The 22,807-nt window shown below is 48.0% G+C and overlaps 2 protein-coding genes and 1 pseudogene across 5 annotated transcripts in view; all 3 read right to left on the bottom strand.

The window, feature by feature from the left end:
- Window positions 1–11,544, bottom strand: part of TPD52L2 (TPD52 like 2) — a 47,512-nt gene extending 35,968 nt beyond the window's left edge. For all 3 annotated transcript variants that reach the window (XM_081868054.1, XM_081868060.1, XM_081868056.1), the window contains exons 1-3: window positions 11,435–11,544; window positions 9,908–9,999; window positions 1,145–1,234 (exon numbers count right to left, since the gene is read on the bottom strand). In XM_081868054.1, coding sequence (XP_081724180.1) covers window positions 1,145–1,234; window positions 9,908–9,986 — 169 coding nt within the window. In that variant the 5' untranslated portion in view covers window positions 9,987–9,999; window positions 11,435–11,544. The remainder of the gene's footprint in view (window positions 1–1,144; window positions 1,235–9,907; window positions 10,000–11,434) is intronic.
- LOC309344945 (ABHD16B-like) lies at window positions 6,651–8,730 on the bottom strand. The gene is given in 2 exon segments (XM_081867886.1): window positions 6,651–7,327; window positions 7,331–8,730. Coding segments are annotated over 2 exon segments (1,389 nt in total). The 5' UTR covers window positions 8,105–8,730; the 3' UTR covers window positions 6,651–6,712.
- A 7,428-nt stretch (window positions 11,545–18,972) lies between the features above and the next one.
- On the bottom strand, window positions 18,973–20,646 carry LOC309344960 (ABHD16B pseudogene; annotated as a pseudogene). The gene has a single exon. The product of its transcript is annotated as an ABHD16B pseudogene (transcript).
- Window positions 20,647–22,807: the final 2,161 nt, after the last annotated feature.

Genomic DNA, 22,807 nt, shown 5'->3' with positions numbered 1-22,807 from the left:
TGCATCTCTGGGTTATTTGTGGGGCATAGGAATTTGTACATTTCCCCCCCTTCAAAATATAGTCCAGCCCCCCACAGGGTCTGAGGGACAGTGGCCTAGCTCCCTGCTGAAAAAGTTTGCTGACCCCTGAGCTAAGCTATGCATCATATTTCGGGTTCGTCCACCAAAGGAACGTGGCAGGGAAGAGATAGCTCAGTCGGAAGAGCACAAACCTCTTAATCTCAGAGTCGCGGGTTCGAGTCCCACGTTGGGCCAAAGAGCCCTGCATTGCAGGGGGTTGGACTAGATGACTGACGTGGTCCCTCCCCAGTGTGCAGTCTATAGCTGCCAACTTACAGATTTGAAAATAAGGGGCCAGCAGCCATTGAAAATAAGGGACCAGCAGCCAAAATAAGGGATTTTAGTCAACCAGCTGAAATACGAAGTTAAAAGGGACCAGATAATTTGGGAGAGCAGCGCCGGTTTTTAGCCCTTGGTTTCCAGAGGTTGCTGCTCAAGACACCACCTGATGAAACACTGCAATTAAATAACTACAAGCAGCAACCACTTTTCGCGCAAAACGAAGTCCAAGCTATGAAGATGCTGCTGCAGTTCTGTATCTTTTCAGTCGTGCTCCAGCTGCAGCTCTCAGTTCCATCAGGCGGGGCGGGAGGAAGGGGGGTGGGGAATAGCGTCCGAAGTAAACCCGCAGATCAGACCATCTATGCTAGTCTACCACTACAAATCTATGGGAGAAGCGCTTGCGGTCCTTCCTCCGCTTTCCCCCTCTGTGGTTAGCCCTTGGAACACCTGCCCATGCCTCCGCCTCCTCTCTCTGAACTGCTTTCTCTATGGTTGCCCTCGCTCTCCTCTCAAGGCTCCTCAGTCCCGGCAGGGAGGGGTTCCCAGGGGCCGAGGCTGGTGAGAGGAGGCCGGAGGGGGGCGGGCTGGGCAGCCAAGCAACACAGTTGGAGCCTCCCTCCTCCCTGGCCAGCAGGCAGGGAGGGAGAGGAGCTGCTTCCTTTGAAACCTGGGAAATTTAAGGGACATCATCAATAAGGGACAGCAGCGGGACATGGCGCTGGGATAAGGGAGTTTCCCGCCAAATAAGGGACGGTTGACAGCTATGGTGCAGTTCTAGGATTCTATGGCTGTCCATACTTACTGATCATGCTGCTGCTTTTGGAAAGAGAGAGAGACCGTCTGATAGTCCCTCCAAGGGACATAGGCCTGAGGGTCCACGTGCACCCTGCACCTGGGGGGGAGAAACAGATAAGAGATTCTGGGCTGACAGCCTTGACTTGTCACATCCCAGCAGTAAGCAACAGAAATGGGACCTCCTTCTTCAGACACCAGAACTGGTTGCCTGGCCCCATCTGCACTATGCATTTAAAGCAGTATGATACCACAGTGGTGCCTCGCAAGACGAAAAGAATCCGTTCCGCGAGTCTCTTCGTCTAGCGGTTTTTTCGTCTTGCGAAGCATCCCTATTAGCAGCTTAGCGGATTAGCGCTATTAGCGGCTTAGCGGCTATTAGCGGCTTAGAAAAGGGGGGGGAGGGAAAAAACTCGCAAGACTCGCAATACGTTTTCGTCTTGTGAAGCAAGCCCATAGGGAAATTCGTCTTGCGAAGCGCCTCGAAAAACGGAAAACCCTTTCGTCTAGCGGGTTTTTCGTCTTGTGAGGCATTCGTCTTGCGGGGCACCACTGCACTTTGAATGGGTTCCCTTGCCCCAAAGAATCCTGGAAGCTGTAGTTTGTTAAGTGCACCGAGAGTAGTGCTGCCATATCTTGAAGAGCAAAAAAGAGGACAGCCCAAGCCGCTGCCAGCCCAAGCCAGGGAAAGAGGTGCATGCCTTTTCCCCCAGCTCTGGCTGGCAGCAGCTGCAGTGTGCAGAGCAGCCCAAGCCTAAGCCACTGACAGCCCAAGCGGTGGCAGGACCCCAGCTCATATCTGATCTTCGCTTTGTGTATTTGACAGTTTTCCCCCCTTTCCTTTTTTAATTGTTTTCTTTTCATATTTTCGTTTATGTATTGTTTTCTTTTCGGTATATGTGGGTGTAAGGGTTAATTTATTTTCTTGTTTTGTAAATTTTAAAAAGGCAATAAAGATTTTTTTAAAAAATGTAAATATCCTCCCAGATTGGTATGTTGGCCCCCCCAAAAGAGGACATGTCCTAGTTTTCCTGGACGTATGGCAACCCTAGCCGAGAGTTGTTAGGGGACTCCTATTTGCTTCACAGAGCTACAATCTTTAGAGTTCCCTACCCAGAGGGATTGATTTTTAAACCACTCTGAGAACCACAGCTCTGAGAGTGTTTAAAATGGTATGATACCGCTATAAATGTATAGTTCGGACAGGGACTCTTTCTGGTCTGTTTCCATTGCAGGTACATGAAGACACAACAGCAGGTACATGAAGACACCTTCCCCCAAATCTGCTGATAAGGCTCTCTCACAGCTCTAAGCTTTATCTGTACTCTGACATCTCTTGTTGTTAAGCCACCATTTTGGGGGAAATCACATCATTATTGTGAAGTTGTGGGTGAACATATCAGACGACACAGCGATTCTTCAGACAGCTCTTGTTTATTCACAGGCCAGAACTGAGCTGAAGGGTTCAGCCAGCCTGCTTATATAGAGCTCCACTAGAACGCAACAGTAACCATTAACTATCCAATCACTGAACGTCATTTTCGATCCCTTATTTGCAATGTGGACCTGAACTATCTACGGTATCCCCCTGCTAGCCCAGGGTGAGAACTTCAGTACATAACAATTATGGAACAATTCACTCTGGTCCTTACAATGATGGACAGTTTTAAAAAGTTTTATAGTAGCGACGGGCGCTTGAGGAATTCAGTATTTGTGGAGCCTCATAATAACTGATCTGATCTGCACAACCCAATCTAATAAGCAGTGAAAAATTCACAATGCAATCTTCTACTCATTGAATTGAATTCAATGGGGCTTACTCCCAGGTAAAGGGGATTAGGATAGCAGCTTCAATTATGCACCGCCTTTTGTTCTTCCCAAATGTCCTGGCATTGTTCTCTGGTCAAAACAACTGCATGGAAATCCATCTTTTGAGAGGAAACGTTTTCAAAAAATATTTGCATTTTCATATTAATAACATTTTCTTTTTTAAAATTTCTGGTGAATGTTGAAACAGGGCAGGGTGGATTTATGGGAAACAAGTGCAAACAGAAATGTCAAGACTAGACTGATTGGCCCATCCCTTATAGCAGCCTCTGACAACCTGGTGCCCTCCAGTTGTTTTGGACTACAAAGCCCATCAGCACCATGAGCAGAACAACATGCAGGTACCACAGGTTCAGAGCTTTATAGTGACCCCTGCAACGGACCAACATTGCAGGTAGCAGTGTTGGCTGTTAGAAAGCACCCAAATGTAAACGATATGGTTAAACCCATTTTTCAGTCGAACTCAAAACGTTGCAAAATAGCAGGCATCCTTTTTTGACATTGCAGTCATTCCTAAGAAATGCATTGCTCTGCTGTCCTCAGTGTTAGAGAGATCTGACTGGACTGGACTAGAAGTTGAACATTTAGGATCACTGGTCCCAGCTGTGGACCAATCAGGGCCGGATTTAGGTTTGATGAGGCCCTCAGCTACTGAAGGTAATGGGGCCCTTTATATGTCCATCTGTCCTTTGTCAACAACAAATTGCCGCTGTTTTTTTGTGTTGAATATATGCTATATGGTAATTTATGGACCTAATAGTTATCTAAAGCCATTTGCACATAACAAAATATGTATTTTATCAAAGTAATTGTTGAACTGAAATACAATTAAGAAGTATTTTAATAGTGAGGGATGCAGGTGGTGCTGTGGGTTAAACCACAGAGCCTAGGGCTTGCTGATCAGAAAGTCGGCGGTTCAAATCCCCGCGACGGGGTGAGCTCCCGTTGCTCGGTCCCTGCTCCTGCCCACCTAGCAGTTCAAAAGCACGTCAAAGTACAAGTAGATAAACAGGTACCGCTCCGGCGGGAAGGTAAACGGTGTTTCCGTGCGCTGCTCTGGTTCGCCAGAAGCAGCTTTGTCATGGTGGCCACATGACCCGGAAGCTGTACGCCGGCTCCCTCGGCCAATAAAGCGAGATGAGCGCCACAACCCCAGAGTCGGCCACAACTGGACCTAATGGTCAGGGGTCCCTTTACTTTTATATTAATAGTAAAATTTTGGAGGGGCCCTCAAGAGAGTTGGGCCCTAAGCTATAGCTTGTTTAGCGTATACAGTGGTACCTCGAAACAAAAAATTTCTTCCAGTAGCACCTAAAGTGGTACCTCGAGTTACAGACGCTTCAGGTTACAGACTCCACTAACCCAGAAATAGTTCCTCGGGTTAAGAACTTTGCTTCAGGATGAGAACAGAAATAGTGCAGCGGCAGCGGGAGTCCCCATTAGCTAAAGTGGTGTCTCAGGTTAAGAACAGTTTCAGGTTAAGAACGGACCTCCGGAACAAATTAAGTTCTTAACCCGAGGTACCACTGTATGTAAATTGAGCACTGAGACCACTCATTCAGCAGAGATTTGCAGGCACTCTTTCTGTTTTTCAGACGTCTATGGCAGATCCTTTGAATGCAGATAGGCCTTTGCAGCTGCTTTTTTCAATTAGTGATTTTAATTATAACCTTACAATTATAATTATATACTGATTAATGGTGTTTTCTGTTTTATTGTACATATTGTCTTCTTCTTTGGCAATCATTTGTAGCCGAGCACGATCGTCTTCCATGAAACACGGTGAATACATACAATAAAATATCGTTGCACTCTACCATGTTATGCTGTACGGATTGGCGGTATGTAAATCCTTCTATAAATAAACAAATGTCTGCAAATCACAAAAATAAGAGTGGGCCCCCAAAGGCTCTCCATTTGCAGAACTATACCCCCCCTCCCTGCATATCAGCCACCACAGGGTGATATTCAGCTAAACTCTGCTCAGAGTAAGACCCTTTTTTTAAAGGTAAAGGTAAAGGGGACCCCTGACCATTAGGTCAAGTCGTGGCCGACTCTGGGGTTGTGGCACTCATCTCACTTTACTGGCTGAGGGAGCCGGCGTACAGCTTCCGGGTCATGTGGCCAGCATGATTAAGCCACTTCTGGCGAACCAGAGCAGAGCACGGAAATGCCGTTTACCTTCCTGCCGGAGTGGTACCTATTTATCTACTTGCACTTTTGGCGTGCTTTTGAACTGCCAGGTTGGGAGGAGCAGGGATCGAGCAATGGGAGCTCACCCCATTGCAGGGATTTGAACCGCCGACCTTCTGATCAGCAAGTCCTAGGCTCTGTGGTTTAACCCACAGGTCCATTTATTTCAGTAGGTCTACACAGAATAAACTTCTTCAAATACTGCCCCTAGATTTCAAGCACCCTTCTGCATCAAAATGCACAAGCTTCTAAAAGCACCAGTGTTTGCATGTCACAAAAATAAAGGGGGTGGTTAGAGGGTCAAGCCAGGGCTACGGAGACCTGGGTTCAAATTTCTATTCGAGCCACAAAGCTCACTGGTGACTTTGGGACAATCTCTCTCTCTCTTTCCTTAGGATGTGTTTATATTCCCATCTACCAAGCACCGCTTGCCTTTCCAGTGCGGGGAACAATCCATGTTCACATACCATCATCCAAAATGCAGGTGTATCCTGTATTTTGCTATAAAACACTACTGTTTGATGTGTCGCTTCTGAAACCAGCTTCGCACTAATTGGGATCCTTAAGCCCTTCCTAATTCACGTCTAGCCAAGGTATGAGCAACTGTGCGTGGCGTAAAGACATCCCCGCTGCTGTCAACACCCCCTGGTGTGTACACAAGCAGGAATGAATCCGACACGAATGAAGCAGGGGTGATGTGAACATTTGCTCCCAGTATATAGTCCAGAAATAAGGCAAATAGCTCCCTGCTGTTTTTTCTTTATTGCAGCTCCTCCACACACCAGGGCCAGCTCTATCATTGGGTGGAGCGAAGGGGCTGCCTTGGGTGGCAAAAACTGGGGGACAGGTTAGTTGTGTGAAGACGGAGCTGTATGTTCCCTAGAAGACTCTAGGACCCTCGTACCTATGGGACCTCCCACAGAGGACCTTATGGTCTTCAAACAAAAACATCTTGCAGGTCCCGGACCACAGAGAGGTTAGGCTGGCCTCCACCAGAGCCAGGGCTTTTTTGGCTGTGGCTCCGATCTGGTGGAATGCTCTGTCACAAGAGACTAGGGCCCTGCGGGACTTGACATCCTTCCGCAGGGCCTGCAAGACGGAGCTGTTCCACCAGGCCTTTGGCTAAGGCACAGTCTGACCCCCTCCTTTGGTGATTCTTCACAGAACTCTAGCCCAATGGTTGCCATTAATTTGATTTGAACTGATTTTATAATGAATTGATTTTAGAATGCTGTATTATTTTACTGTTGTTAGCCACTCTGAGCCCGGCTTTGGCTGGGGAGGGTGGGATATAAATAAAAAATTATTATTATTATTATTATTATTATTATTATTATTATTATTATTAGGGTCTTTTCCATCTCTATGGTTCTATGTCCGTCTCTTTTCTCCCTCCCTCTCCTCCCCCCACAACTCAAAAGGAACTGACAGAGCATAGCGTTGTTGTCGGGGAAGGATAAATCTGGGGGCACCCAATTAACTTTCCCAAGCCTGTCTCTTTCTCATTCTTTCTTTATGCGTCTTTCTCTCTCCTCCTGATCCCTCTCCCCATCTCCTGCTACAACTTCCAGGGCATCTGAAAGTCATCCGGCTTGAGGAGAGACCAGTGCGTGGCGTCCACGTTCCTCATGTGCTTCTTGGCCAGGAACAGGGCCATGAGCTGCTTCCCTCGCCGGGCGAGGTGCTTCCCCACCCTCCAAGGGAAAGAGGGGCTCCCGTCCTCAAGGCTGTCTTTGTACTTCTGAAGCTCCTTCACACACCACTCGTCATTTATCCTGTAGCGCTTGTAAACAGACTCCTCCTGTTTGGGGTTGGCCGCCCTCAGCCAGACCTGGACAGCTTCCAACCCATCCTGGGACATGATTTCGGGGTAGCGATACTCCAGGAGCTGCACTAGCAGCTCGTTGGCTCGGTTGCACCTGAGGTTGGTGATCTGGTCCTCCAGGCCAAACGGGCAGGTGGTGATGACCTCGTCTTTGGTCCTGCGGATCAGCAAGACGGGTCCCTGGTAGCGGCACAGCTGCTCCCCCACGTTGAGGTTGAAGTGCTCCTTCACCGTCCGAACCACCAGCTTCTTCCAGCTCTTGGGCATGATGTTGAGGGCCAAGGGGAGCAGGTCGTCGAAAGTGGCGTCCAGCACCAAGGCTCCCAGAGACGGGTACGTCATGGCAGCCTACGTGGCCGAGTAGCCCCCTAAGGACCACCCGTACACAACAATGTCTTGTATGTTGAAGCCCAGGCGGCAGGTGGCATACCGGATCACAACGTCCACCGCGTTGGCATCGTTCTCCGGGTAGGGCTGGCCGGTGCTCCCGGCAAAACCAGGGTGGTTCCACCCCAGCACAGAATACCCGGTCCTCAAGGGGGTGAAGAGGCAGCCCCACTGGTAGAAGCTGACGTTCCCCTCGCAGCAAACCACCAGCCGGTTCCCCCGCTGCTCCCCTTGTCCTTTCACCTTGTCCCTCCGGTCCACAAACATGGTGTCAATCTTGTTCCCGTCGCGAGCTACCAGCTTGGCCCGCTTCCCCTTGTAATCCCTCAAGAGGCGAGCTTGGCCCTTGGCCAGGACGGGCAACAGTGCTTGGTTTAGGAGGAAGACAGAGCCGGGGTAGATCAGCCAGCGGCCCAAAGAGTGTGCCATGATATAGCTGGCCAACTGGCCGGGCATTTGCTTGAAGTGGCGGAGGAAGTTCCAGCGCGAGACCCGGTCTCTGCTAGGGCCTTTTATCAAGGCCGATGCCAACGGACATGCTCTCGCCGCTGCTTTGACCAGGATCGGGCAGCCACCGTGGCCTCTGTTGCTACCACCGTGGCTGGGGGAGCTGCCGTTGACGCCAGCCTCATCCCACCGGAAGTCAACAGGCCAGTTGCTGAACTCAAAGTCGTAGCTGGCCGTAAAATAGGTTTTGAATATGTGGGCCAGAGCCTTTGGAAAACAGAAGACGCACATGGAGAGAGATAATGGTTATCTTCTAGGAGAGGCATAAATTACATAAAAAGAGGTGTGGGCAAGGAAGGTTGCCCCACGGCAGATATTTCTGACGTCTCCAGAGCTTTCCCGTTGACGGATAGATTACTTCATAGGTACATGATGTGGGCTTTGGAACTGATTGGAGCTCACCCCTTTGGCCATGGTGAAGTGGTCATTGGCGCCTGCCCATCAGGGGCCTCAGTATCCCTAGTCCACAGGGAAGTGTCACAATCAGTGAGGTCGTGCCTCCTTTGTGAACATTGCAGCAGAGGCCAGCACTCAGAAGTAGCCAAACCAACCAGTCCTGGTGCCCCCAGATGAACGCTGAAAAGAGGACTGGCTCTGGTCCTTCCACACTTTTACTGCCCACACCTCCCTCGCTTTTAGCAGATGGCTTGGTCAGTGAATCACATCAACTCATTTGCCACGTTCTCCCCCAATCTTCAGGTAGTCAGTCCACCCTCCCCAAACCCTCCGTGGATATTTCGGCAACCGGAAGTTCATTCCCGCCTTCTTTCGGAGCAAGGAGGGGGAAATCAGGCTGTACGGGTGTGGATGTGCTTTATTTTAAACCCCACTCCCCCAACGCTCGTAGGATCAAGCTTTAAAACACTGCAGGGATGCTCTGCAAGAGGAGGTGGGGGTGGGGTTTGTGACATCATAAAACAGCGGCCAATCAGGGCTGTGAACAGCCAGGGTTTTGGTGCAATTTATAAGAACTTGGCTATTGTTGCCTTGGGCTGGAGAAGCCAAGGAAGAAACATGGGAGGTTTACATCCAGACGACAGCAATTAGCTTGTTTGCTTGTTTAATGCACATTCTTATGCACTCTCATTCACTTCTGTAAGGTTACTGTATGCCCACATGGAAACACAATCCCAGCCCCTCATGCCAAAATATCACTTATTTATTTATTTATTTATTTATTTATTTATTTATTTAATAATAATGTATACACTATTTGCTTGTAAAGCCTCAAAAGTGGTTTACAGTGGTACCTCTGGTTACAAACTTAATTCATTCTGGAGGTCCGTTCTTAACCTGAAATCGTTCTTAACTTGAGCTACCACTTTAGCTAATGGGGCCTCCTGCTGCCGCCGCAGCACAATTTCTGTTCTCATCCTGAAGCAAAGTTCTTAACCCGAGGTACTATTTCTGGGTTAGCAGAGTCTGTAACCTGAAGTGTTTGTAACCCAGGGTGTTTATAACCTGAGGTACAGCAGTACAAACAAGACAAAACAATAAAACATCAATAAGAAAAGTTGGTCACTGTGATTTTAAATGTTCAAAGAGTTAAAATAACAATAGACTAAAAACAGATGAATACTCGCATCAACTAAACTTTTGTCGAAATAAGACTGTTTTAAAGATGCTTTGGGATTTAATGATGGTTGTAGAGCATGAGACTCTTAATCTCAGCTTCGAGGGTTCGAGCCCCATGTTGGGCAAAAGATTACTGCACTACAAGGGGGTTGGGCTAAATCATAGCTGTCAACGTTTCCCTTTTTTTTAAGGGAAATTCCCTTATTCCGAATAGGATTCCTCACAAGAAAAGGGAAAAGTTGACATCTATGGGCTAGATAGAAGATCCTTGTGTCCCCTCACAGTTCTATGATTCCAGTCTGGCAAAAACACCTGAGGTTATTGACATCTGTGGCATGACCTAGGGACATTTCCAGCCACATAGAGAGACCTGGAGGGGCTGGATTTGGCCCGTTTACCTGAGGTTCCCCACTGTAGTTTTCACTGAAGAGAGAGAGAGAGAGCGACTGAATGACCAACCTTGCTTTCTGAAAACCTGCATGTTCGTATTCATCAGGTGGGCCTCAGGTGAAATCGCAGCTGTCTGCCTTGAGTCCATGAGACAGGGTGAGCTATGAATAATAAATAATAATAATTATAATTTTTTATTTATACCCTGCCCTTCCCGGTTCAGAAAACCGGGCTCAGGGCAGCTAAGAACAAATTTAAAACACTTAATTGATGCAACAAAACACAGCATAAAATAGAGTATAAAACGTGAATAACAATAAAATCAGAATTCAAAAATCAATTTAGGGGGGAAATCCATCCAATAAACATTAGATGATCACCAGGGCTAGCTGGCTAAATTAGTCCTATTTGGGCCAGCGAGGAGACCAGGGGAGAATTAGCTGTGGGATCCCAGAGCGGGCAATCTTCATAAAAAGGGGGGGGGGGAAGGAAGGGGAATAAAAGATCAGGCTAAGTTCAAATTGAAAGCCAGGTGGAATAGCTCTGTCTTACAGGCCCTGCCGAAGGAACTTGAATCCTGCAGGGCCCTGTATGCAATTATAATGATATTAACACATACTGGCAGTTTTATAAGGGGTGACTCTCTCTACATGAACTTGGGGCTGTAGCCAAGTAAATTCTACTCAGGGTAGACCCTTTGCAACTGCTTGTCCGGGTGGAGGAAAGAAATGTGTATGTGTGGAAGTGAGCCTATCACAGAAAGGCAAATTTTACATTTGTTGCTCCGCCCACCACTTGGAAGTGGCCCTCAGGAAAAGTGGCCCTCACCTCCCTTTAAGGCTGAGTGTGGCCCTCAGGTGCAAATCTTCACCTCTCTCCTACCCAGACTAAAGCTGGTGACACATTTGTATCTTGTTTCTCTTCAACACCCTTCTTCTTCCTTCTCCTACCTCCCCTTTGCCAAATGTTAGACTGCAATCTCCTTGGGGCAGAGACTTCGCTCTCCTTGCCTGTAGCTCTATAAATTGCCATAAACATCACTTATATAAAAAGGTAACAAAGCCTGAACTCTATTTTTTCCCCCTGTCTCAAGAAACTCTTAGCAAAATAGACATATGTGCCTAGCTCAATTATCTTTCCCCCTATTATTTTCGACAGAGACGTGTCTGATGTTTCAAGGCCAAAATCTTTTTCTTCTGCTGGCCTCGGATTCTGCTGCCAGCTGCCCCCGAACACCTGTCCCAGTTGTGACTAAGAGATAAATAATTGGAAAGAGGGGGAGCACAGCACTCAATAAGCCCTAAAGAGGGAGGGAAAGTTGTATCAAATAAAACGTTTTCGAAAACATGTCATTAAACGAATGACACTGTTAGGAAAGGATTGTGTTAAGTGGCCCTCATGAAGCAAACACCTAGCAGCCAGCTTCAAGCACAAACTTTCTCTGTGGAACCCACTACTAATAACAGTTTAAGGACAAAATAGAGGATTTCCCACTGACTTCTGGCTGGCCTCTGTGAGAGCAGGGTGTCAGACTAGATGGGCTATTTGCTCTGATCCAGCAAGGCTCATCGTAATGTTGTCAGAAGGATAAGATACCTTATGTGTATCCCAAAGGTAGAAATGCAGAGGAAGGAGGGAGGGAGAAGATTAGATTTCCCATTATCAGCCTGACCCTTGTGACATCACAGTTCAGTCCCAGTGATGTCATTGCCGTGGAACACTTAAGTGTGATGACATTATGCATTGCCTTTCTGCGGGTCCTGTAAGCAAAGAAGCACATGAGGAGCTGCAACCCTCAGGCATTTTAATGGTCCATCAAGGTTAGGGATGGGGAGTCTGTGGCCCTCCAGATATTGCTGGACTACAAGTCCCATCATCTCTGCTTGCCGCACTGGCTGGAGCTGATGGATATGGGAGTCCAGCGATATCTGGAGGGCCACAGGATATCTGGAGGGCTCGATTGAGGTTCACATTGTTGGCATTTCCTCAGAGTTCTTGCAGAGGTCTTTTCCAGCTCTGCTACCTGAGCTGATCATCCTGCAAGACTCTGGGATCGGTTCTGGGCCATTCTGTAAACAATGTGCATGCCATCCCATTGGGTTAAGTCTCCTCCCCTAGGGGTGCATGAGGAAGTCGATTTCGGTGGGTTTCGGTGTGAACTGGCCTCATCTGCACCTCCTGGACTAATGCATGGATCAAGACATATTATCCAGCTATTTGGGAGCCTGTCCCTGTTAAGTATAATAGTTTAATAGACAATGAAATGAGAATATCTAAATGTGTATTGATGAAAAGGTTTAACGTGGGGGCTATATTAAAGCCAAGGAGAGCACTCTGAGCTCTCCCTGAGTTGATAATTATCTAACTGTTTCCTGTTCTCTGGTAGCGAACATGTGAGTGTTGTAACCTTAGATCATGCGATGATGGTATTGAGTTGCAAATCTTTTGTCTCAAGGCTCTAGGAAGTAAGGACATGTAAAAGACCCTCTCTAAGAGAGAGAAAACAACTCCAAACTAAAAATGGAATCATGTCATATTTTGTAGGTTGCTGAGACTGTGCTAGACAGCACAAGATATTGCATAACATTTTGGATGTATCATTTGATGTTTCTGTTTTATTCTGAAGAGTTCTGCTAGTAAAAATTTGAATATTTATGGGTCTGGACAATGATTTCTTCCAAAAGGAGTCAGTTCTTATCCATCCAGTCACTTCAAACTGCATAACACTAATATCTGCAACAGTCACATCAAAAACCCCTCACCTAAAGCCAGGTGTGATCCTTCCTGGGTCTGGGTCTGCTCCTGCCTCTTGATGCATCTCTGTGGATTTGGAGACAAAGTCCAGCTTTCCTGTTCCCCTGACGGCTCACTCTGTGCGACAGAGCTTCTCCACCACATCATCTGACAGAGAAATGGCCTTTCTGGCCTTTGAAGACCCAGACTCCTCACTCTGAACCAAGCCAGAGGAGAACCGGACCGTGAAACTTCCAGAGGGAGAATCTCAGTGGAGGGTCCAGCTTGAGCAGGACAGTTGAGACCCAGGGTCTCTTCCTTCCTCTTGTTGTCCTCATTGGAGACCTTGGGCAGAGCCATGGCATGGCCTCCTAAGAAATCCGACTTCAGGCCAATTTTGCTTTCCAAAATCCAGTGGATGGGAACCCCTCAGAGATGGCAGGGAGAATATCCTGGCTCTGGAAATCTCTGCACAGAAAGGCTCATCTGGTGCTGAGCCAGACGTCTTTCTAAGACCAGGTGAAATTCTCTTTATTTGCCTGGGGACTTTTATGTTGGTCAATAATCCTGCTGGGTCTTTCCTGTGGTGACTCCCCAATTGTGGATGCTTTCTCCAGAGAGGCTGGCTTGGCGCCAACATTGCATGTTTTTAGACACCAGTAAAAAACATTCCTCTTTAACCAGGCCTGTGGCTATTAAATAATCTCTCCCTCCCCCCCCCCCGATTTTTATTAAATCTTCCAAATTATTACATAACTCTGTCTTTTTTACACGTTTTCTTCTTGACTTCCTGTCCCTCCTTCCCTGATTGATATGCCCCCTTAAAAGCTACATTAAAACACATCTACGTTTATTTTCTAAACCCCCAAAATCCATTTTCTACATTCTTCCATTGTTCATATCTGCTATTAAATATTATATGGCCTGTGATCATGTGGCAGGACAGACTGTTATTAAGATGATGATTTTACTATTAGGCTGTCTGTCAGTATGCTTCTTACTATGTTTTTATTGTGTTTTTGTCGTTGATGTTTTGCAATGTGTTTCTAGTGTTGTACACCACCCTGGAATCTTTTGATAAAAGGTGGTATATAAATTGAATTAATTAATAAGTTAATTATTAATAATACGTATTTGTAAAACATACTTTGCTGTTTTAAGTCATGCTGTTTGCCACATTGAGAAGCTTGGTCAATTAGAAGCAGGCTAATTCTAAAAATGAATAATAAATACATCTCCATGGTGGGTGTGGGAGCAAATGTTACAGTCATACCTCAAGTTGCAAACGCTGCGGGTTGCGCATTTTTGGGTTACGGACCGCGCCGAACCCGGAAGTACCGGAACGGGTTACGTCCGGGTTTTGGTGCCCGCACATGTGCAGAAGCGCTGAATCACACTTTGTGCATGCGCAGAAGCTCCGGATTGCATCACACGCGTGCACAGACGCGGAGCTGTGGGTCACGAACGTGCCTCCCGCACGGATCACGTTCACAACCCGAGGTATGACTGTATTTTTATTCATCTATTTTTACATTTATACCCCACCTTTCCTCCAAGAATCTCAAGCGGGCACACACAGTTCTCCACCCCATTTTATCTTCACAGCAACCCTGTGAGGTAGGCTAAGCTGAGAGCGCGCAACTGGCCCAAGGTCAGCAAGTGAGTTTCATGGCTGAGTGGGGATTTGAAGCCAGGTCTCCCAGGTCTCAGTCCAACACTCTAACCACTACGCCACACTCCTGGCACATACCCAGAGATATGCTCACGTTATGCTGGTGGAATAGCCAAGATACCCAGTGTCAAAGCAACAGACACGCCCACAGAGAGCCTGGAAGCCAATGCCCACCAATCAGGGCGTGTGCCCACACAGAGAATCAGCCAATGAATTTGTGACAATGAGGACACGCCCCCATTGCATCAGAAAACATGCAACATGTGAGAGGTCACCAGAGCATCAGCACCACTGGCCCAGCCAGTGATTACCCTGCTACTGTCAGTCTTGGCTCTTCACCCCTAATTATTATTATTATTATTATTATTATTATTATTATTATTCTATTTATATCCCGCCCTCCCCAGCTGAAGCTGGGCTCAGAACAGCTAACAACAGTAAAAAGAACACAGTTTACATAAAATCATAATCAATTAATTGGAATACATTCTAAAATCAATTCATTCTAAAATCAGTTCAGAGTCCATTAATGGCAACCATCGGGCTAGAGTTCTATGAGGATTACAGAAGGAGGGGGTCAGACTGTCCCTATAGGCTGGGAGTCCGAATCCCCCTGGAATAAGAGTTCAAGACCCGCCTGGGAGGGAAAGACCCTTTTGCTGAGAAGCCAAGGGGTGGCCGCGAGAACACTCAACCAGGGCAACCCCAGGCATGTGCAGAGAGCAGCTGCTTCCACTGGCTCAATGCCTAGGAAACAGGGCTGGGATGCAGGAAATCAAGTCCTACCAGGGCGGATGGAGGGGAACATATCCCCATTTCCCTTTTGCGTTCTGATCCCCACCCCACCATATCAGAGGGAGACAAAGGAACCAGCCATGCGGGAGGGACAATTGCCTCTCTCCCTGCTCCAGCCCCAGGGGTGGCTGGTGGCCATTGGGATTGGTAAGGAAAAGCAATGACAAACCTAGACAGCATCTTAAAAAAGTCTGGTCCTTACAATGATGAAGGACAGTTTTTAAAAGTTTTATAGTAGCGATGGGCGCTTGAGGAATTCAGTATTTGTGGAGCCCCATAATAACTGATCTGATCTGCACAATCCAATCTAATAAGCAGTGAAAAATTCACAATGCAATCTTCTACGCAGAATTGAATTTAGTGGGGCTTACTCCCAGGTAAAGGGGATTAGGATTGCAACTTCAATTATGCACCGCCTTTTGTTCTTCCCAAATGTCCTGGCATTGTTCTCTGGTCAAAACAACTGCATGGAAATCCATCTTTTGAGAGGAAACGTTTTCAAAAAATATTTGCATTTTCATATTAATAACATTTTCCTTTTTAAAATTTCTGGTTAATGGGATTTATGGAAAACAAGTGCAAACAGAAATGTCAAGACTAGACTGATTGGCTCATGCCTTATAGCAGCCTCTGACAACCTGGTGCCCTCCAGTTGTTTTGGACTACAAATCCCATCAGTGCCATCAGCAGAACAACATGCAGGTACCACAGGTTCAGAGCTTTATAGTGACCCCTGCAATGGACCAACATTGCAGGTAGCAGTGTTGGCTGTTAGAAAGCACCCAAATGTAAACAATATGGTTAAACCCATTTTTCGGTCGAACTCAAAACGTTGCAAAATACCAGGCATCCTTTTTTGACATTTCAGTCGTTCCTAAGAAATGCATTGCTCTGCTGTCCTCAATGTTAGAGAGATCTGCCTGGACTTGACTAGACATTGAGCATTTAGGCTCACTGGTCCCATGCTGTGGACCAATCAGGGCCGGATTTAGGTTTGATGAGGCCCTCAGCTACAGAAGGTGATGAGGCCCTTTATATGTCCAGCTGTCCTTTGTCAACAAAAAATTGCCATTGTTTTTTGTGTTGAATATATGCTGTGTGGTAATTTATGGACCTAATAGTTATCTAAAGCCATTGGCACATAACAAAATATGTATTTTATCAAAGTAATTGTTGAACTCAAATACAATTAAGAAGAAGTATATTAATTTCGTGACAGCAGTCACGAAATTAAAAGACGCCTGCTCCTTGGGAGAAAGGCGATGGCAAACCTAGACAACATCTTAAAAATCCGAGAGATCACCTTGCCAACAAAGGTCCGTATAGTTAAAGCCATGGTTTTCCCAGTAGTGATGTATGGAAGTGAGAGCTGGACCATAAAGAAGGCTGATCGCAGAAGAATTGATGCTTTTGAATTATGGTGCTGGAGGAGACTCTTGAGAGCCCCATGGACTGCAAGAAGATCAAACCTATCCATTCTGAAGGAAATCAGCCCTGAGTGCTCACTGGAAGGACAGATCGTGACGCTGAGGCTCCAATACTTTGGCCACCTCATGAGAAGAGAAGACTCCCTGGAAAAGAGCCTGATGTTGGGAAAGATGGAGGGCACAAGGAGAAGGGGACGACGGAGGACGAGATGGTTGGACAGTGTTCTTGAAGCTACAAACATGAGTTTGACCAAACTGGGGGAGGCAGTGGAAGACAGGAGGGCCTGGCGTGCTCTGGTCCAGGGGGTCACGAAGAGTCGGACACGACTAAACGACTAAACAACAGGCTAACAGTTGGTGGCACTCATTCTATCTTTTTCCCCATCCATCCTCCTTCCTGCAGCGTCTTGCAACCCTGAGATTAAGGAGGAACAGGAAGCTGAGAGCCTACCTTACTTGTTGTTGCAAGTAAGAAGGCAGGCTGAGTTCACCCCAATCGAGACATCTCCACTGGCCCAGCCCCCAATCATTGATCCCAGGAACGTGCAGCTCATATTTTCCATGCCAGAAGGAGCACCTGGTTCAAATCCAGGCACAATGGGACACTGGGGGAAGGAGGAGGGGCTCCCACTCTCGGGACACTCTTGGCCAATTAGGAGCAGCGCTGCATTGACCAATAGCCTATCCCCTCACCCAGGCAGCCCATGTGATCAATCCATCCTCTCTGTTTTTCCAGATAGGTTGGCTCTACTGGTAGCAGAGGCTCAGGCCATATGTCACACTCTCTACTTACCCTTCCTTCTACTGCTATACCTGCCTATGGAGCCACAGCTTAGGGTCAAAGCTCCTAAGTGATGCAGGAGGTCGCTTGTTGAACCTTCATCATCTCCAGGCAGAGCTAGGGGAAAGTCCAGTCTGAAATTCTGGAGAACCACTGCTGGTCTGTGTGGGCAAGGGGTTGAGGAAATCTGTGGGGGCAATCCCGATTTTGCTGTACTCCCATCATCTGTAGCCAGCATAGCCCGAATTGATGGGAGGAGGTGCCCCACTATTAGTCTAAAGGTAAAGGTAAAGGACCCCTGACAGTTAAGTCCAGTCGCGGGGTTGCAGCGCTCATCTCGCTTTATTGGCCGAGGGAGCCGGCGTACAGCTTTCGGGTCACGTGGCCAGCATGACTAAGCCGCTTCTGGCGAACCAGAGCAGCACATGGAAACGCCATTTACCTTCCCGCCGGAGCGGTACCTATTTATCTACTTGCACTTTGACGTGCTTTCGAACTGCTAGGTTGGCAGGAGCAGGGACCGAGCAACGGGAGCTTACCCCATCGTGGGGATTCGAACCGCCGACCTTCCAGTTGGCAAGCCCTAGGCTCAGTGGTTTAGACCACAGTGCCACCCACGGCCAGTACCAATATAGGGTTGACCAACAGCCTGATTTGCTGCAAGTTACTTTCCCATTTTATTTTATTTATTGCATTTACAACCCACCTTTTTCTCCAAGGAGTTCAAGGAGCACATGGTTCTACCCCTCCCCGCAACAACCCTGCAAGGTAGGTTAGGCTGAGAGGCAGTGACTGGCCCATGGTCTCCCAGTGAGCTTCATAGCTGAGTGGGGATTTGAACCCAGGTCTCCAAGGTCTTAGTCCAACACTCTATGCCACATTGATTCTCCATACTTATTCCTACGTACTCCCAAATATTATATCTAGAGTAGGAATTATTTGCCCTGGGCCCTAGGGGACCATAATGCATAATGGGTCCCAGCTCTTTGGAATCAAAAAAATAATCAGCAGCGATAGCTATGCTTTCAGGGCATCTCTCTCCAGCTGGGAGTCACAAGAACCAAACTTCAAAAGCTATAGAATATTAGATTACTTATATACTTATATTACAGCTAAGGAATCCTTGATAGATGGCCATAAAAGGTAAAGGTAAAGGGGCTCTTGTCCGTTAGGTCCAGTCACAGATGACTCTGGGGTTGCAGCGCTCATCTCGCTTTACTGGCTGAGGGAGCCGGTGTACTGTTTCCGGGTCATGTGGCCAGCATGATTAAGCCGCTTCTGGCAAACCAGAACAGCGCACGGAAATGCCGTTTACCTTCCCGCTAGAGCGGTACCTATTTATCTACTTGCACTTTGACATGCTTCCAAACTGCTAGGTTGGCAGGAGCAGGGACCGAGCAACGGGAGCTCACCCCGTCGCGGGGATTCGAACCGCCGACCTTCTGATCGGCAAGCCCTAGGCTCAGTGGTTTAACCCACAGCACCACCTGCGTCCCTAGATGGCCATACAACCCCTGTTTAAAAACCTCAGGTGAAGGAGAGTTGGCCACCTTCCGAGTCAGTCCGTTCAACAAGCAGCTCTTACTGTCAGAAAGTTCTTCCTAATATTTAGCTGGACTCTCCTTTCTTGTCATTTGAATCCAGTGGTTTGGGTCCTGCCCTCTGGAACAGGAGAAGGTAGAATCTGAACCAAAAGACCTCACCACCGCCTGCACAAACAAACCGCAATGATGAATGCTAGTTTTTATTTCTCTCTCTTTCTCTACAGTCAAGCCGCCACCTCCCCAGCCGAGCTAGAGCTTCCAGGGCATCTGAAATTCGTTTGGTGGCAAAGTTCTTCCATGGGTGGTCTCCACGTTCTTCAGGTGCTTCTTGGCCAAAAACAAGGCCATCTGCTTCTTCTTCGCGGGGGGGAGGTTCTTCCCGACGTTCCACGGGAAGCTGCAGTTGGAGCCAAGGCTGGCTTTGTAGCCGCGGAGCGTTTGGAGGCACCAGTCCTCATCCACTTTGTAGAAGAAGCTGTAGATGAGGTCGTCCATCTGAGGGCAGTCGGCAGCCAGCCAGCTGTGCACCACTTCCTCCTCCTCGGATATAAGGTCGGGGTAACGGCACCTCAAGAGCTGCAGGAGCAGCTCGTTGGCTCGGTTGGTCTTGACGACAGGCAGCTTGCTCTCCGAGTGGAAGTGGGTGCTGGTGATTTCGTCCAACGTCCTCCTGACGAGCAGCACTGGGCCAGGGTATTGGCACAGCATCTCCGCCACGTTGAGGTTGAAGTGCTCCGTCACGGTCTTGACCACCAGCTTCTTCCAGCTCTTTGCCATCACTTTCATGGCCAAAGGGAGCAAGCTGTCAAAGGAGGCATCCAGTACCAACCCGCCTAGCTCCGGATAAGTCTTCGCAGCCCAGGTGGCTGTGTAGCTCCCTAAGGAGTAGCCGTAGATGACAATGTCCGGCAGGGCAAAACCCAGCCGGCGTATGGCATATTGGATGACCACATCCATAGCGTTGACGTCATTCGCCGGATAGGGTTTACCTGTGCTTCTGCCGAAACCGGGGTGGTTCCACCCCAGGACAGAGTACCCGGCCTTCAGTGGGGTGAAAAAGCATCCGACCTCATAGAAACTGCCATTCCCTTCGCAGCAGATCACCAACTGCACCCCCCGTTTCTCTGGACTTTTCCTCTTCCTCCTGTCCACAAACATAGTGTCGATTTCGTTCCCATCGCGGGCAATCAGTTTGGCCCGTTTCCCATGGAAATCCTCAATGAGGCGAGTTCGGGCGTTCACCAGTATATTGGGTGGGACTTTGTTCAAGAGGCAAACGGAACCTGGGTAGAGCAGCCAGCGGCCGATGGAGTGAGCAATGGCATACCTGGCGAACTTGCTGGAGCAATGCTTGAAGGAGTGGAAGACGCTGGATCTGGAGGTCTCCGCCACGGCGCCCTCCGGGGGGACTGTAAGCATCCCTTGGGGGTTCTGGTTGTTGATGGTGATGCTGCTGCTGCTGTGTCCGTTGGCGACGGTGCTGGTCCCGGCCTCATCCCAGCGATATTCCACTGGGCACTTCTTGAAAACACAGCTGTCTTTGATCATCAAGTAGGTTTTCATTTTGTAACACATGTTGGAGCTCTTTAAGGGGGGAACGTTCACGGGATCAAACGATGGGGCCTTTTGGCAAGCTGGGTCAAGTTAAAGGAAGGGGAATACGAAGAAGAGAAGGACAAAGAGATATTTCTAGAGGCAGGCTGGAAGTTAGCAACTTTTGATGAGGATCCAACCCAGAAGTAGACGTGGAGCAGCACTAGAATGTCTTGAGATGGCTGCTGCCCACCTGCCCTTGGCTGATGTTGGGAGGGTCATATCCTGCAAAAGGGCAACCAGGCACTTCCTCCAAGAGCCCCTACAGGCCTGTCACTCAAAGCAAAGGTAATAATAAGCCATGTCAGCCCCCTTTGTGAGCAATTACCCCTCTGAGGACTTGGCTGGGAGGCCCATCAGCTGCCAGGGGGGTCTGGAGGTGGACATGGCAAATTCTTCTCTGGGGCAGTGGAGCAAGAGCACAGAGTCTGTCCACTTAGTCTGTCCACAGAGTCTGTCCCATCAATCCCTGCTTCGTCCGTCGGTCCCATGGAACAAAAGGCTTTCTTGCGGGCCAGAGTGCCCCTATTTCTCAGGAACCGGGAAGTGGGCCTCATCGAAGGTTGGATACCTTCTTCCATCAGTAACATTATTAACGCTTGTTTAATTCGTTACGCATCCTTCACTCTAAGGTACCAGGTCAGGCAACAAGGTAAGAAGGTAAGAAGAGCCTACTGGATCAGGCCAATGGCCCACCTGTTCTCACAGTGGCCAGACAGAAGCCTGTGGGGAAGCAGCAAGCAGGATTCGAACACAGGAGCCTGTGGTTTCCAGCAACTGGTACTCAGTTTGCATTGGGGGGGGGAGTTCCCGGTGGAAATTCCAGCTCGAGAGGAACCGTTGTCATCTAGGCATCTGCGGGGGAGAAAAGGTTTAAATTCCTCCTAAAGGTTTAAATTCCCCCTCCGTGCTTGCTGTGAACTACCAGCCCAACTGATGCAAAAAGCATTTTTTTAAAGCTGCACATTAGATGTGTTTTATGCCGTGTGCAGTTTGGTGCTCAAGTTGAAAGGGAAGTGTGACCAGCCAGTGGGAGAAGCCGTCTCTCTTTTTGCTCTCCAACTCCCCCCACCCACAGCACTGACCACAGAGGCATCGCTTTCCTCTTCACCACAAACGCAGCTCTCAGAATGATGTGTAATCTCAGCCCACAGTCTTGAAAAACCCTACAATATCCCCCATGCACCAGGAGGCAGGCGGCATTGCGGGGACCAGACGGCATTTCCTCAATTCCTCTTTCCTAGGAAGAGGGAAGAGGGGGCAGGATGGTTGCAAAAGCCCCCGCTGGAGACAGATGACTGTTGGAGAACCGACGGAGGGGTTCCTGCCTGTGGCACTCTTTGAGGAAGGAGGAAAGAGCAGCGATGATGCTCTTTTCAATCCCCAGAGAGCCATTGGGGGCGAGGGGTTGAAAGAGAGAAGAAGCCTGGTTTTGGTACAAATCCGTCATCCCGTTTTCATCACGGGGAGAACAAGTCTCTGAGTGCAGTTTGAACAAAAGTGAAAATAGGACACACACACACACACACACACACACAGCACAGGAAACAAACTCTGTCTCTAATCATCTTCTTAGTTACTTCTGTGTTAATAACTTTACATATACTGTACACAGACATGTACTTTGATCTGCACTTTTATCTCGCAATGCATGCTTTTATTCGTTCTGCATGTTTTATAAACTTGCTTTCCGCACTGATTTTTTTTTAAGTTGACGCCTCTTTTATATTCTTCATAAACTGCTTAGAGGTTTTCTTTACAGTGAAGCAGTATGCAAATATTGTTAAACAGTGGGCACTTGGTGTCAAACACCAGCGGTGGGAGCACATTGGAAGCAGAGTGAATGTAATCAGTGCGCTTTTGCTGATCCCTGCTCTAACCACTATGCAACACAGCCTCATCAGCTGCCATTCCACCTGGCAGCATGAGAAGGAGAGTGGTGGCCTTAGCTCCTAGACATGCTTATCTTCCTCCTCCCTCTCTGGCCTTTTCCCCAATTCTATTATATGAGTAAGCCATTAACGTATTTAAAAAAACTGTGAACTGCACTGAATTGGTAAATTGGTAGAAAAGTGACCTATAAATGTAATTAATACTTTTTTTAAAAGAGAGAGAGAGAACATGCAGCTGTTGCCTTCAACTGGGGGGCAGGGAAGGAGGGGAGAATCCTGCCTTTACTGAAAAGCATCTAGCAACTGCCGCAATTTCCAGATTTTTTACATACAAAATATTCTGGCAACTGGCCTGGGGGTCAAAAACTGGCCATACTGGTGCTGTTGCCATTTCCGCATAGTTGCAGGTTGGCGTTAAAGAGGGGGGGTGGTCCCCATGTCTTTAAGAGATTGAAGGCTGCTTGCATCACATATCGCCCCCCAAAGGTCCCTATTCTCCAGGGACAGTCCTGGAATTATGAAACCCATCCCA

Source organism: Podarcis erhardii (genome assembly GCF_964252035.2).
Source record: "Podarcis erhardii genome assembly, chromosome: 6".
NCBI lineage: Eukaryota > Metazoa > Chordata > Lepidosauria > Squamata > Lacertidae > Podarcis > Podarcis erhardii.
This window is presented reverse-complemented; position numbering and strand designations above follow the sequence as displayed.